Below are 14,980 nucleotides of genomic sequence, written 5' to 3'. Positions count from 1 at the left end.
CTTAGACGTGTTAAGAGGTGGGAAAAAAGCCCCATACAGAGAGCATTTTACACTGGTTTTGACACAATTTCGGCTGAGCCCACAGGACTCACGTCCTGCTACACCAGCGGGGGAGAAGCGAGCACCTCACCGTTTCCTACCGCGGAGAGCAAAAGCCGCTCTCTACGATCGCGGCAAAACCGCCCGTCGTGACCACCGCCGTCACGTCCCTGGCGGTCAACACCATCCCCGCCCTCCCGCTACTCGACATTTCCGGCAGTGCTGCGTCACTTCCCGTTCGGCCCGCAGCGAAGAGAAGATGGCGGCGCTGAGCGAGCCGGTGCGGTTGGAGCGAGGTGAGCGCGGCGGCGGTTGGGAACAGGCGCTTTTCACTGATCTGTGACCGCTCACTGCTGCGGCCGTGGGGCTGCTGCTCCAGCCCGGTTCCGCGGCGCCTTGCCGAGGGGCTGGCCCGAGCCCATGGGATGGTTTTTCCTGTCTTTCCCCCGCTCCCTGCTGAGGCCTGATCGTTTTGAGGCTGGGCCTAGAGGAAGCCAAGAGCGGGCAGCGGCGCTCCGAGAGGCCCCTCTGCCGCAGAGGCAGCCAGAGAGGAGCCTGATTAGGAAGTGTTTTCCATTGCTTCCGGTTCTCGCTGCGTGTTGGCTGGACTTGCTCCTTTGGCTTTTCTTCACGCAGATTTTTCTCGCGTTTCAGTGGGCGTCTGGGTTTCCATGGGTGCATAGGCCACAGACCTCCTGTGCGTGTGTGTGCTGCGCCTCTGCTAGTGCCAGCGTTTTTGTTAGCTTCTTGTTTCTACTTCTCTCTTCGGAAGGCTCACTTTTGAACTCAGCTGAATTCTTAGCTTTAATTTCTAGCTGTTAGGCTCTGTGTTAGTAATCGTAATTTACTTATTTTTATAGAAGAAAGCTGATACATTCAGGGCTCCCCGTACACTTGTTCATGGTTCTGCTCAGCTCTTGCACTCTCACGTTTATGGTTTCACCCCGATTTTTCAGTTTCTAGTCTAAATTTGTGTTGTTAATACCATACAGTGTGTACTAAAATCAGTAGGGAAATAGATAAAATACAGACCCTAGTTAGGTATTTTTTTCTGTAATACGTTTGTGTCTTGTATCCAGGGCTTTTAAGAAACAAAGATATACTTCCTTCAGGGTGGTTCTTCAGAACTGTGCGAGGTCCACAGTAGCTCAGTGAACACATGCTTGTATAACAATATATATGATGGGCTTATGAATGCGTATGTAGGAAAGCAGGGAGTGGAAAGTGGAATTTAAATAGGAAAAGAATACTGAGAATGAGAAATCTTATTTTTGAGAAAGAAAGTAATTAAATGGAGTGTAGATGACTGGATGAGCTGACTGTTTTCCTGCTGCTGTTTCCATTGGAACCACCATCTTTGCTCATAGTGCTAGTGGTACTAGCACATGTTAGTTACCACAGAAGTAATTTTTTCTGTTTGCCTGACCCTCTTTCCCATTCTACAAGTGAATCACTTGTGTCAGGGAAAGCCTGTAAATAGTGACTTATATAAGGACTTTGATTCTCACTCCACAGCTCACCTACCCTCCCTACTCCAAAGCTTGTTAATTAGAGCAGCTGCTTTGGCAGTGGATTAGTTTCTCTTGGTAGGTCTGGATTTAAACCTCAGGCAGCATCCTTCTCCACCTCAATACCTTGCTACTATGCATTATCCATGAAAGTAAACAAATCTGCAGGGTTACTTAGGGATCAGTGTAACAAAGGAGCTATTTAGTCTTCTGGCATATTGACCTTTTTAAGTAAAGAAAAAGGGAGCACAGTATAATGGACCCACAAAAGCCAGAGGCTTATTTACAGAAATAAATAACTTCTGTTAATTGTGTGGGGCTGACTGCAGATAACCTGACGATGAATCAACAGCAGCTTGAAAATGAACATCAGTAATGTTGTTGGCATGTAGCTTAAGAAAGGAGAGAATAGAAAGTGAACATCACTAGTGTTGTTGGCATACAGCATAAGAAAGGAGAGAATAGTGTGGAAAAAGAGCTGATTTAAAATGGTTACCATAGCTTACCATCAGGGCAATTGAAAATTTTCCCGTCTGTTCTCTCCTCCAAGCTGCATTGCAAACACCACCACCCAAATTCACTGGAGGGCAGGGATGAAAGAACATTTAACGTTCCAAAGTTATCTGTATGGTTTGGTGGTGATGTGTGATAACTCTACATACAGTTTGGGAATCCAGACTATTTGAACATAAGCAGTGGAGGTGGTTAATCAGGAGTATCTATGAGGTTGCTGCATTTCTCTTTCTGTGTTTTGTTCACACATATGCTTGGAGTGGTGGCATCTTGCTGTCTTTTTCTCCCACATTTTTTTTAGTTTAAATGTGTCTTACTTTTTCAGGACTTTGATGCTGTGAGCACAAAAAATGATCTGTGAAGAACAGGCAACTGGTATAAAAAGGATGAAAAGGTTAAAAGTAAATCCATTTTTTAGTTATGTGTGGACTCATTTTTATAGTGAGTTTTATGGGGTTTTTTTAATCACCTACCTCTGGAGTTATTTCTACATTGATCCTTGTGGAAATCCATCACTGACAATTCTGTAGTGTTCCATTTCAGCCTCTGGTGCGGAACAGTTGGCTAAACTGTCATGATAATATTGTGAGGAAGACAGCTTTCAGCTGATCATATCACAAGCAGTAGTTCAGGAGGAAGCACACTACATCAGCAGAGCAGTCAACAGCCTTTTCTTGAAAATGAAAGGTGTGTTTTGCCATTTATTCCCAGCCAAACTAGTTCCTTTCCAGGGCAGTATTGCTGGGAGAGATTGAATCTTCAGCTTCTGACTAATAGTACGAAATGCAGTTCAGTGGGAGAAAGTTACACTCATTTCACTTTCAGGCTCCTATAATGGGGTCCCTTGGGGGAGGGAGGGGAAGTGTGTTGGTAATGGGATCATTGCCTGTATCTACCTGAGCCAGAGGTACAGTGTGGTAAAGGAGATCTGTAGAGTGCTGAGGATCTGACTTTTGTGCTTCATTAGTCTGCTTTGGTTTTTTACCAGGAGCAGCTTAGTGCTTTGATCTGGAAGCCTTTACTTAATCAACTATGTTTTTTGCTTTATTTCCATCTAAAATTAATCCATTTCAGTGTATCCCAGTCACTTTTTGACAAGCTGATTCTATGCTCTTAGTCTGCGCTTCAGGAAAGACACAACTGGTTCCCAAACTAGACGATTTTACCTTAGGGTATAAAGTGCTATGTAATTAAAATTTTTCATCTCTTAGGAGATCCAGGTAGGAAATATACCGAGTTTATTGATGAAACATGAAGGTCAAAAAAAAATAGGAGAAATTAGCAAAACTGTTTCTGGAGTCTTCATTTCTGCAGCTGCTCTTTGGATCACTGGGTTGCTGTCACCCTTTAAGATTTCTTGCAGTATTGTAATCAAATTGTTACCTAACAAGTTCCTGCACCTTACAGCTTAACAGGCTTCATGGGCCCCAAATTGGGGTACAGCTGTGTACAGCTGTACTCTTCCTGTGCATGAAACAGTCATTTGTCTGCAAACATCTGCAAGTATTTACATGATAGCTGTATTGTAATTTACATACTTTCTAGACTTTTTTTCATGAATATATGGAGTGTTGCAGGATTGGAAATGCTGCTACTGCCATTTGTTGATCATTCTACTTCAAGCTGTTCAGTGCAAGATTTGATGGAATACAGACAACTTGCACTGCTGTTGCTGAACACAAGAGTTACTAAAAATGTTGGGGATTTTTCATCACTTGAAGAGGAATCGACAATCACATATAGAATTAATTTAATTTCACCAACTGTTTTGTATGTTAATTGAAATACAAAATGTGTGTTAGGAAATTAAAACCTTCAGAAGTGTTTTTGAATTTTGTAATTGTACAAATAGCAAATAGGCATGCCTGTGTGAAGTGAGTCCTCTGAGGAGTTGAGATTAGTAATAGCTGGAATTTAAGGTTTGATACTTCTTTGCTTCAGGTAACTGGTGCTTGTAAAGCCTGGAAATGCTTGCCAGAAAACACCAAATTCTCATGGTGCATAGAAATCTTAACTCTCATCTGATATAATTTGTGTCTTGTGGCTATAGTGATAATACTTGGATGTTGTTCCATGAAGGACTCACTGAAGGACTCACTTCCAGTCCGTGGATGACCAGCCTGAGAGGTTAAGCTGTACCTTGTTTCATTGACTGTACCACCTGCAGGTGTGTCTGATAACACGAAGTGGACAGAGCATGAGTTGTCTCTTCTCAGTGCAGTTGACCTCTGTTTCAGAACATACACCCCACTGTCTTTTCATCTTGTTATATAAATTCTCTTTTCTTAAACTTGGGCTTTTAGAAGTTCACGGCTATTGCACGTTTTCTGTGCTGATGTGCCATTTGAGTGCGTTCACATGAAAAATGGAGAAGGAAGTAATACATTTGGGATATAGCAGTGTCCCAGACTCCATTCTTTTCTAAAATAATCTGTGCCTTATTTATATAATAGATTAATCACTGCTTCTTTGCCTGTGTGCTAATGAAACTAATTCTTCCTATCTGCTTTTCCGAGAGAATGTTCTGCTTCTGTTCAAGGACTTGCGTGATTCAGAATCATCACTAATGGAAATACAAGGGATATGAATGTCTTGTACTCTTCTAGAGCTGCCAGGAGCATGTCATCACATGGCATTGATGCCCTTCTTGAGTTGTAGGGATCTGGAATCAAACCTTTTACAGGAAGTTCAGTTTCACAAAGCAGCATTTACATTTATAATCATATGGACATCGTGAATTCTTAGGAACAAGTTTCTAGGAACTGGAACAAAGAGGTTTGGGGTTTAGGGTTCTAAAACAGAGGTATTCTCAACTGAGAATATGAAAAGGAGCTTGGTTGTTTTTTTCCAAGCACTGGAGGATAATAGACCAGATAATTCTCAGCCCTGTTGTAGGGAAAGTATTGAATGAGTCTTGTTGAACTAAAAATATTTTTTTATATGTATATAAAAGGAATGTTAAACAGTGTATTTGACAATATTTTAGCTGGTTTGCTTGTTTTAACAAAATGTGATCAATGGCAGTAGATAAATTACGAAGTACGCATAAGAGATGCTGATAGCGTATGTATCAATTAAATATTTCAGTCTGATTTAAACTTCAAGGAAAAATCAGATTGGCAGTGATAACTCCAGATTACAGGGAGGGATTGTTGTGGTTGACTTAAAAATATTCTGAAAGTAGAGTGTTTTATTGTACCATTTTGTAAACATACAGTTTTATGGGAGAAATCAAGGGTGTACACATTAAAGCTATGTGTAAAAATGTGCACACACAGACTGCTCCATTAAAACAAAGAAAGAAAGAAAAAACAAACCTGTAATTTCCTCAGATGTTCCTCGTTGTTTTATTTTTCTGTAGACATCTGCAGAGCAATTGAGCTGCTGGAAAAATTACAGAGAAGTGGAGAAGTGCCACCGCAAAAGCTACAAGCATTGCAAAGGGTCCTTCAAAGTGAATTCTGTAATGCTGTAAGGGAGGTAAGCTAACCTGACGTAAGCAGTTACCTTTAGTTGAAACCCAGTATGTTTTACTTTTTCCTTTTTGTGCCCAGTGCAGTAATCTGATTTTGCTCTAAGGGCTGAATTTGATTGACACCACTTCATAGAACAAGACCTACTTTTAAAAGTTCAGAAGAAAATAACAATAAGTGCGGATAGCATAGGTGCATTAATAGCTCAGGAGCAAGTAACTTTTTAGAGATTATTTTGAGAGTTTGTCCTTACTGGCAGGTAGCAGGCTGTTATCCTCTTAGAATGTAAGAATAGACAAAGTACCAGTTGCCTCGTTTCTTTTAAGCCACATCCACATCTCCTCAAGGTGGAGCCTTGCACCACCTCATCTTCATTCCAGTTACTCTATTAGAGATTCTTAGGTGATTGAATATGCCTTGCTGTTGGTGGTGGTGCTACCACTGATGGTAACACCTGAAGTCATGTAAAAGATCTGGTTTTAGACAGAGGTATCCTCTTAATGTCCTCATCCTGTTGAGGGCAGTATGTTTTATTGCTTCACAAGTCCAAATTGTGAGGTAGATGTGAGGATGTGGGTTAGCCTTCAGTGTAAGCACCTCCTTAGCATTAGTATTCCTTGCCTCTGTGTTTTCAATAGCTTTTTTTTTTTTTTTTTCCTAAGGTATTCAATTAGTTGCATGAGTTGAAGGAAAAATGGGGATCTTGCGGGAAGGGATGGGTTGTCAGGAGAGCTTTTAAGAGCTTTCCTTAAATGGTTTTGTGTGCATCCTTACTGAAGAGTTTCACATCGAATCGGACAAGAAAAGATAGTAATCCATGCCTCCAGTCATGTGTTAGAGCTGTAAGCACTTCTGAGTTGATGATGAGGTCTGGATGCTATGGAAGGAGGAAGACTGAGGCTGAGACATAGATCTGCATGGGTTAACTGAGCAATAAAGGTATCAAGAGAGTTGTTTCTTTGTAGTATGGCACATTGTCACTTGACACCTTGTAGTGAATTGGGGAGAAACTTCTTACTCGAGGTGTGTACTTGTTAAGTTACATGTTTTTTCGTTATACCTGGTATTTTGTTAGATTATCTAAGCAGAAAAATATCTCTTTCCCCCATACTTTAACTGTTTTGTCTCTGTAGGTGTATGAACACGTATATGAAACTGTGGATATCAGTAGCAGCCCAGAAGTTAGAGCTAATGCAACGGCGAAGGTAAAAGCCAAACTGTAACTTGTATTCTGAAGTAATTTGTTACTTCAGAAGCAGATTATTTAAAATTCAGTAGGATATTATCTAGATGTCTGATAAAATGGATAATCTTAGCAGGTTATTAAAAGATATAACCAAAAACTAGATATTTTTAAGATTGTTCTATTTTAATTTTATTCTTGGAGTTCTGACTTTTTCAAGCTACTCTCTATTCCCTAGATACCATTACCTGGTACCTAGAGAATTAAATTCATTTGTCTTCACATTTTGGTACTTGGAGTTAAAAGTACTTTTCCAGTCTGCTCGCTGTGTCTAGCTAAGAGGTCTATATTTAATTGCTTATAAATAGAAAAATATTGTTTCTTACAGGCCACCGTAGCTGCGTTTGCTGCTAGTGAAGGCCATTCCCATCCCAGAGTGGTTGAACTACCCAAAACCGAAGAAGGTCTTGGATTCAATATTATGGGAGGCAAAGAACAAAATTCTCCAATCTATATCTCTCGTATTATCCCCGGCGGTATAGCTGATAGGCACGGAGGCCTGAAACGTGGAGACCAGCTGCTTTCTGTAAACGGAGTGGTAGGAATTGGTTTCCACTTTACATAGCAGTAACTACTTGATTCCACGTGGGGGCATACGGAGAATATACATGGCACAAACTTGACGTCATCTTTTTAATCTTGGCAAAATAGTTTCTTTTTATCCTCACAAGTGCAATTTATTTAGGTTTCTGTGGAGTTGTGTGCCTTGAGAGTTCTAGGACTATGCTTTGGTTCCCAAGATGTTTGACTTGAGAACTGCAATATTTATGTCAGTATTTCGGATTCTGAGGGGTTGTATACTTTTAGTCCAAGTATTGTGTTGTGAAATCCAAGTTTCATGATGCAGATTTTAATTAATACAATTTTTTGCACCTTCTAAGGTAAGTAATAAATTATGATGTGTTGCATTAGACTGAGCACATTCTCGTTATCTCTGTAAAAATGCTACTGCATAATGACAGCTGTAGTAAGATGGAACTACAAGGTGGTGTTATCTTCAGTTGTGTGATGCTTTTTTCCTTCCACTTAAGTGCACTGACATTCAACACCAGAGGCTTTTCACCATATTTTAAGCAGTATGTATATCAAATGCTGTTGTGGATATTTACTTTTAATGAGCATCCTCTTCTAAAGAACGAGAATACAAAAACCAGATCACAGGGTGGCTGGAAAGAGGAGGCTATGGACAGCCATTGACTTAAGGCAGCTGCTAGTCAAATGCATGTAAATCTTTCTCAAAATAGTGTTTTCATTTGCAGAGAAGGTATATGATAGCTTAAAATTTTGGTTTTTATCACTACTTCTGTAAACCCAATTGTATTTGAAGACAGAGTACTTCTTAATTCAAGTGAGGGTTTTTTTGACACTTGAAGGAATAGAGGCTAACTGGGTGTCTGTACTCTGAAAAGTCTCTGCTAGGGCAGATCTCTGACATGCTCGGCTCCTGGCTAATATCTGGGAGTCCAGCTGTCCTTTTACGGACATGAAAGAGTGACATGGATGGCCGTAGTGATGCAACTGTCCTTGGCCTAGCCTTCCTGTTAGTTTGAAGCATTAAGTATTGAGGGACAGGTGTAGAACTCTCTTCAGAGGAGGCTTTCCTCATGCACAGACTCTCGTAAAAGAAAAAACACCACCTGAAACTGAACCTGGTCATCAGGCAGTTTGTACAGCTAACAATGACTGCATGTGTGTGCAAGCACATGTATAAATATATATTGCCATTGCATGAATACAGTGAGTGAGTGCATAAAAAGCTTTTGAGAATGTTAATGTAGTCTCAGAAAAAACATCTGATGTTTACAGAGGGAATCCTGTCATCTTAATATGTGACAGGCATTTTCTTGTAATTCCTGATTTAATAGTTAAAAAAGTCACTGCCAAGACTGCAGTGAATGTGCCTTAAAACAAGTCTGTGTTTTTTTCAGATGGGAGATTTTGAATGTACTCCAGAATTGCAGGCATGTTGATATAATTAAACATAGACTTTTACCAGTCTTTTATTACTGGTTTTAACCAGAACAGCCTACACATCTACTTGAATAACACAAATGAAAGCATTCAAATGTCTGTGTTGTGTTAAGTCTGATAGAAGAGAAATAACTTGGGTTTGTTTTTTTTTTTTTTAACTGTTGTCTTTTTTTCTGTAAGTAATGTTATAGTAACGGGGAAACCCTACAATCAACAGGTACATCACCTGCCTTCTAGCTTCTAATAGCACCAGTGGGAGGTAGGCTTGGGGTAGTCCCATCATTGTGCTTAATAAGTTTGGGAGAAATAAGTTTGGCTGATAAAATGTGTGCTGTGCAGGAATGTATATTTGGATGCAGTTGTTGAGAACTGTTGGCTACAATTTGTAATTAGACAGATCTAGTATAACCCTAATAAATTCTGAGAGTTCTTTAAGGAAAGTATTTTGATTCTGTTCTTACTGAGTTGGGTTAGGCTGTTCTGAATCAATTTAGAGGAAATTAACTTGAAAATCTTGCATTTATGGAGAGGTATGTGGAGCACTAAGATAAGCAGCATGCCACATGTTAGCTTCTCCAGTGCAGCACTCAGTATGCACTGTTCTGCACTGTCATAACACAGGATAACATCAAGAAGGCAGCTATCTTGCAGTTGTCTGTGGCAGCCTATTAGGCACATAGAAGGTGGCTGCTGATTTTAAAGTGCATTCAGAAAGAAGAACAATCTGGAGTTTTAAATAAGCATCCTCCTGAATGTGTTGGTTTTTAAGTGTCATTTCAGAACTGCCTAATGTTACCCTTGTTTTGGTTGGTGTATGTAAATACAGAATATGATTGTTCAGCATAAACCTGACCAAAAGTTTTGTAGTACTCTGTTAATACTAATGAGTATATTTTTCATCACCTCTTACTGATTTGCTGAAGAATAAATCTTGAACATGGGTGAGGTTGTCCTTGTGCAGTCTTCAAACTAGAAAACTTCAGTAGCTGATTGTGTAGAAATTTTACAAAGAAATGAAAAAAAAAGTCTGTTTTCAGTATGTGTCTTTACTAATACTCCATCATTTATGCTTTGCAGAGCGTTGAAGGTGAACACCATGAAAAAGCTGTAGAACTGCTGAAGGCAGCTCAAGGGAAGGTTAAATTAGTTGTGCGATACACACCAAAGGTCCTGGAAGAAATGGAGTCAAGATTTGAAAAAATGAGATCAGCAAAACGCAGGCAGCAAAATTAACTTCGAATGCAATAATTTGAGGAGAAAATATATTCCATTTGCATTTTTATAGTTTGTGACTCAGTTGATCCAGTGCCTGGGCTAAAAAGACCCTGTCCATTTTGTAGAATCACAGAATGATTGAGGTTTGGAGGGACTCTTGGGGATCATCTGGTCCAAGCCCCCTGCTTGGAGGAGGACTGGCTAGAGCAGATTGCTCAGGACTGCAACAAGCTGTGGCGTTAAGCGTCTCCAAGGATGGAGACTCCGAAAGATCTCTGGGCAACCTGTTCTAGTGTTTGATCTTCCTGTATTTTCACTTGTGCCCATTGCCTCCTGTCCAGCCACTGGATGCTACTGAGGAGAATCTGGCCCTTTTCTTTTATACTCCTCCCTGTCAGCCACTTACACATGTTGGTAAGATCACCCCTGAGCCGCCTCTTCTCTAGGCTAGACAATCCCTGTTCTCTCAGCTTCTTGTATGTCAGATGCTCCAATTGCTTCATCTTTGTGGCCCTGTGCTGGACTTGCTCTTGTAATGCCGATGTCTGTATGCAGGGGGAGCCCAGACTTCGGACACAGCACTTGAGTTGTGGCTTGTCAGGGCTTAGCAGAGGGGAAGGAAGAATTACTTCCTTCACCTTGCTGGCAGTGCTCTTCCTGATTCAGACCGTGAGACTGCTGGGCTGCTTTGCCACGAGGACACATGGTAGCTTATGGTCAGCTTGGTATCATTCTCTGCCGGGCTGCTTTGCAGCAGGTTGGCCCCCAGCCTGTATTGGTGCATGGGGTTATTCTTCCCTGGGATAGGACTTTGCACTTATCTTTGAACTTTGAGAGACTCCTGTTTCCCATTTCTGTAGCATGCCAAGGTCCCTTTGGCTTGCTGAGAGTGTGCTGTGTCCTGTCGCCCCTTCACATTGGTGAAAATGTTAACCAGAGTGGGCCCCAGTACAGACACCTAGGGTCTACCAATAGAGACTAGCATCCAGCAGGACTTTGTGCCACTGATCACAGCAACCCTTAGCAGTCCAGCCATGCTTAGAATGTTCTTAGTCTCCATAGATTTCATGAATTTAAGAGGAATGTGTACTTTTAAAATGGCCTAAGATAACCCTGAAAAGTCATCTATTGGTATTTCTAGATTATTATTGTTTTTTTTAATAAGCCTCTTTCATGTCAGACCTTTAAGCATGAATTGAATGTGCAGGTTTTTCAAAGGCATTTAATAAGACATACTTGTACAATTGACATCCCTTTTTTTGTTTTTCCTGTTTCCTTTAGGCATTTCTTAACATAGAATCTGCAGGGGTTTTTTTGCTGAATGGTTTTGGAAAAAAGATTCTTACGTAGCAGTATTTTGGCACTTTTCTTAACAATATGTTGTATATCAGCTACAAAACCTAATCATGATCTACTGGGTAGCTGATAATGATACCAGATTTTGTAATGTTTTGGTGAGTACATGGTTTTTACACTTCTGCTAAATTGTAATTCATTATTATGGAAACTGTATTACCTCGCCTGTAAATAATTTGCAGTTGGTGTTCTCATATAATGATTTTTGTAATACTGACACAATTTTGCAACAATCATTCCTGTAACTTATTTTGTACTAATTTTAAAGCAGTTAAGGCGAGGGTATAATTCTGTATGCAGTTCTGAATTGACTCTCTAGATGTATTTTTATACTAGGAAGCAGAAGCTATAATTAGTGCAACAGAATTCCAGATGTTTCCCTGACTTTCTGCTGTTTAAAAGAAATATTCATCTTAATTGTCATACCTCTTGTGGGTTTTTTAGTATGTTCTATTGTAGTCTTATCTACAGACTGACTGTATTGGTCTTGGAATAGTTAGTACCTAAATTATTGGTTATTACATGCGTAAGAGTAGAATGTGCTGAGGTTTATACGCCAGGTTACCGTGACGTGAACTTGTCTGGGGTGTTATTACTGACTGCCTCTGACTTGGAGGATTCTTGTTTGTACTGCAGAAGTACTGCACATCACCATTGCTGTAAAACTTTCTGTGGAATGATGCTGTGGTAGTTACAAGGAATCTCCAGCTGGAAGCAACTAATGTCTTATCTCAAGCGTGTTTGATGTGGCACGGTTTTTGCTTGTTGTTGGGAAGAATAATTCTGGACAGAGGTCCTTTTCTTGGAATCTGCCAGGCTTGAGGCTGTACTTGTATAGTTTAGGTTTTGGGGTCTTTTTGGTTTGGTTTTTGTTTTTTAAGCTTCGCCTTTTGGTATATATCTAGAATTAATTTAATTGTCTACTGGATGTTTGTTCACTTGTATGGCAGCTATGAGTGCATCCTAATTGACTGTTAGAATTTGATTCTTAGAAGCTTAAACTGAAAAGTGCAGTTCTTGCTACATGGCTAATCCCTAGTCTCACATGGAACGGTATGATCCATTGTGAAATAATTCAGTATGTGAAGGAAAGGAAAAGGTTAGTGATCTAAAAATGACAGAATGAGGTTTGTACTTTGTCAGTTGACCCATTGAAAAAAACAATGCGATTGCTACAGACAAGTGAGAAATGTGACTGCTTTCTGCATGTTTGTAAGCATGGTAAGCCTGCAAAGAAAAATTTGGGTTTTAAAGATACTGGTTGTTTGAAAATGCAGTATAGATATTTATCAGCTAGATGACATTGAGCACTGAATTGCTTTGGTTGTGTGTCATGGGCCTCTTTCAAAAGGCCTCATGTTACTGATACAACCATGTTGAATTGTATATTTTTATGGAACAGCTAATGTTTAAGATATTGAGACAAAATCACTAGTTAGACTGATTGTGGATGTGTTTTAATTTAATTGTAAAATAGTACAGATCTGTTTTAGAGCTATATATAAACATATATATATTTAAAAAGGGTATGGAAAGGAAGTAGAAATGTGTCTTTTAAAACCTGTATCCCTTGTGTTACTGAAACAAGAGGTGTGTTTTGTTACTTTATGGGAATATTTACGCTAGTGAAGCCAGAGGTGCTAAATGTGGTAGCATTTTCATTCTGAGTTGTAGCATTTGGATACAGCTTGTCAGCTACTACAAAACGTGGGGAGGTGTATCTGGGAATATAAATTGTACATGTAGAAGTTAATAAAGTTTTTAAATGACAACAGAAAAATCCATAAACAGACAATTTATTAATACTCATCTTTACTACTATGAAAATGCTATACTGTTGAGGAAAGGATGGGTTAAAATATGCCAAGAAACTTGATCTCTGTTACTACTGAGCAGTGCCTGTACTGTGTTAACATGCAGTCCCTATACACTTGGCATACTTGGGTATGCAAAGAGGTTAAGAAGAGGTGTCATTTCTGCAGATACTTCTGCATCTGTTGCTGCTGTGAGGGATCTTTGGGTTTTATCAACAGAAAAATAAAAGTTAAATTTTGCATGTGTTGTGTTTGTGCCTTTTTCTTCTGACTTCCCATTCTGGGCACTTCTTTCAGACTGCTGTAATTGGGTGTTCATAATCTGTAGGGCTCAATATAAACACCCTGCATGTGTGTGGGTGTCTGAAGAGGAAAACTTCAAGCTGTTATTAGTTAGTTCTCCTGATTGTGTATGGATTTTTTTCCTTCCCTACCCCGATGTTGGAGAAGGAAATGCTCTCCAAGTACCAAGTATAATACGTTGGGCCTCCTGCATTTTTGACACCTCCATAGTCCTCAGCTGCATAAACTCAAATGATACATAAGCATAAGGCTTACAACATGGAAGCAAAGACTGAAGTTAATGTCATTTCATAGCTTAAAAAGCTGCAGTTCATCAATGTCATGTTTTTCGTTGTGGTTACTGGCTTAACTGATTTTAAAACAACTGAAAAAGTTGGTGGGGCATCCTTAATTTCTGACTTACATTTTCAACTGTATCTAGCAGTTGATATCCAAACAAGCTTAGTGCCCTAAGCTAGCAGAAAACATGAATGGTGTTGTCAGGTTTTGTTGAGTCCATTGCCATGGACATAAGTGAACTCGAAAAGCACATGGTCAAAGGGATTGCACTGGTGTGAGGGTGAGAACCATGGAAGGTAGGCAAACTGGTTGAAATTACAGGGAAGCATGAGATACAGAGCAGTTAGTAGCAGGGCTTCTGTGATTCTTTGTCTGGTAAAATCCTGATTTGAAGCTGGTTAAAAGAGAAAAGCCAGGGTTGCCATGTTCACTTTTACAGGGAAGCTGTCCTTTGCCTGGAGAGTCTGAGGCTGAGATAGCACACTCAAAAAATCTGAGATTCAGGAGCGTGCCCCAGGATAAAATCGGTAGCTAGTTGTAACTGTTAAAAAAAACAAACCCCCAGTCACGAAAACTGCAACTGGAGTTGCAGGGAAGCCTTTTAAAATTAAGTTAGTATTGAAGTTGTGATGAGCTACTATTTCTTGTTGATTTAGAGACACGTCTTGGGTCTGGAGTAACAAAATCGTGAGAAGTAAAATGAACTCTTTGCATCCCTCACCTTTGGTTGGTTGGTTGAAGTAAATTGGGTATTTTATTGATAACAAAGGCTTAAAAGGTTTAAAATCAAGTCTTCTGCTCAGACACGTTAGTCATTTCTTCCCCACTCCTCAAAGGAAAATTAAGAACCTTTGTTGCAAGACTTTGGGAAACTGGGTGTATTAATTCCAAACTGAACAGACCTCGGATATCTGTATAACCCTTGTTTCTGTTTAATTATATAGCTCAATGTATTGATAAATCTTGCCTGTATAGAAAGGCTTCTGTTACTATGGAAGCTGGAGTAAAGATGGATATGTTGCAGTAGTGCTAGGTGATCATGTTCAGTTTTATGAAACCTTACATTGCAGTTATGTGTCCTATAGAGAAATGGTGATACTTAGTCATTTTCTCCCTCTAGAGTAAATTTTGTGCCTCTCATTCAACAGTTGGTTTGGGTTTGGTTTTTTTTTTTAATAGTATATTTTCCTGGCTGGTTAATCTGATTTGGTAGCATAGAAGGCAAAAGTGGAATCATAGAATGATTACAGTTGGAAGGGACCTTAA

The 14,980-nt window shown here is 39.8% G+C and overlaps 1 protein-coding gene across 1 annotated transcript; it reads left to right on the top strand.

Moving 5' to 3' along the window:
• Positions 1 to 250: 250 nt before the first annotated feature.
• LIN7C (lin-7 homolog C, crumbs cell polarity complex component) lies at positions 251 to 13,374 on the top strand. The gene is made up of 5 exons (XM_061479196.1): positions 251 to 335; positions 5,422 to 5,540; positions 6,667 to 6,738; positions 7,105 to 7,314; positions 9,825 to 13,374. Exons 1-5 carry the CDS (start codon positions 299 to 301, stop codon positions 9,978 to 9,980), a joined length of 594 nt encoding a protein of 197 aa, XP_061335180.1. The 5' UTR covers positions 251 to 298; the 3' UTR covers positions 9,981 to 13,374.
• The last annotated feature ends 1,606 nt before the right edge of the window (positions 13,375 to 14,980 follow it).

The sequence above is a fragment of the Pezoporus flaviventris genome, unplaced genomic scaffold (genome assembly GCF_033815535.1).
Source record: "Pezoporus flaviventris isolate CSIRO_AGI_PZ_B2104156 unplaced genomic scaffold, CSIRO_AGI_Pfla_v1 ptg000143l, whole genome shotgun sequence".
Lineage (NCBI taxonomy): Eukaryota > Metazoa > Chordata > Aves > Psittaciformes > Psittacidae > Pezoporus > Pezoporus flaviventris.
This window is presented reverse-complemented; position numbering and strand designations above follow the sequence as displayed.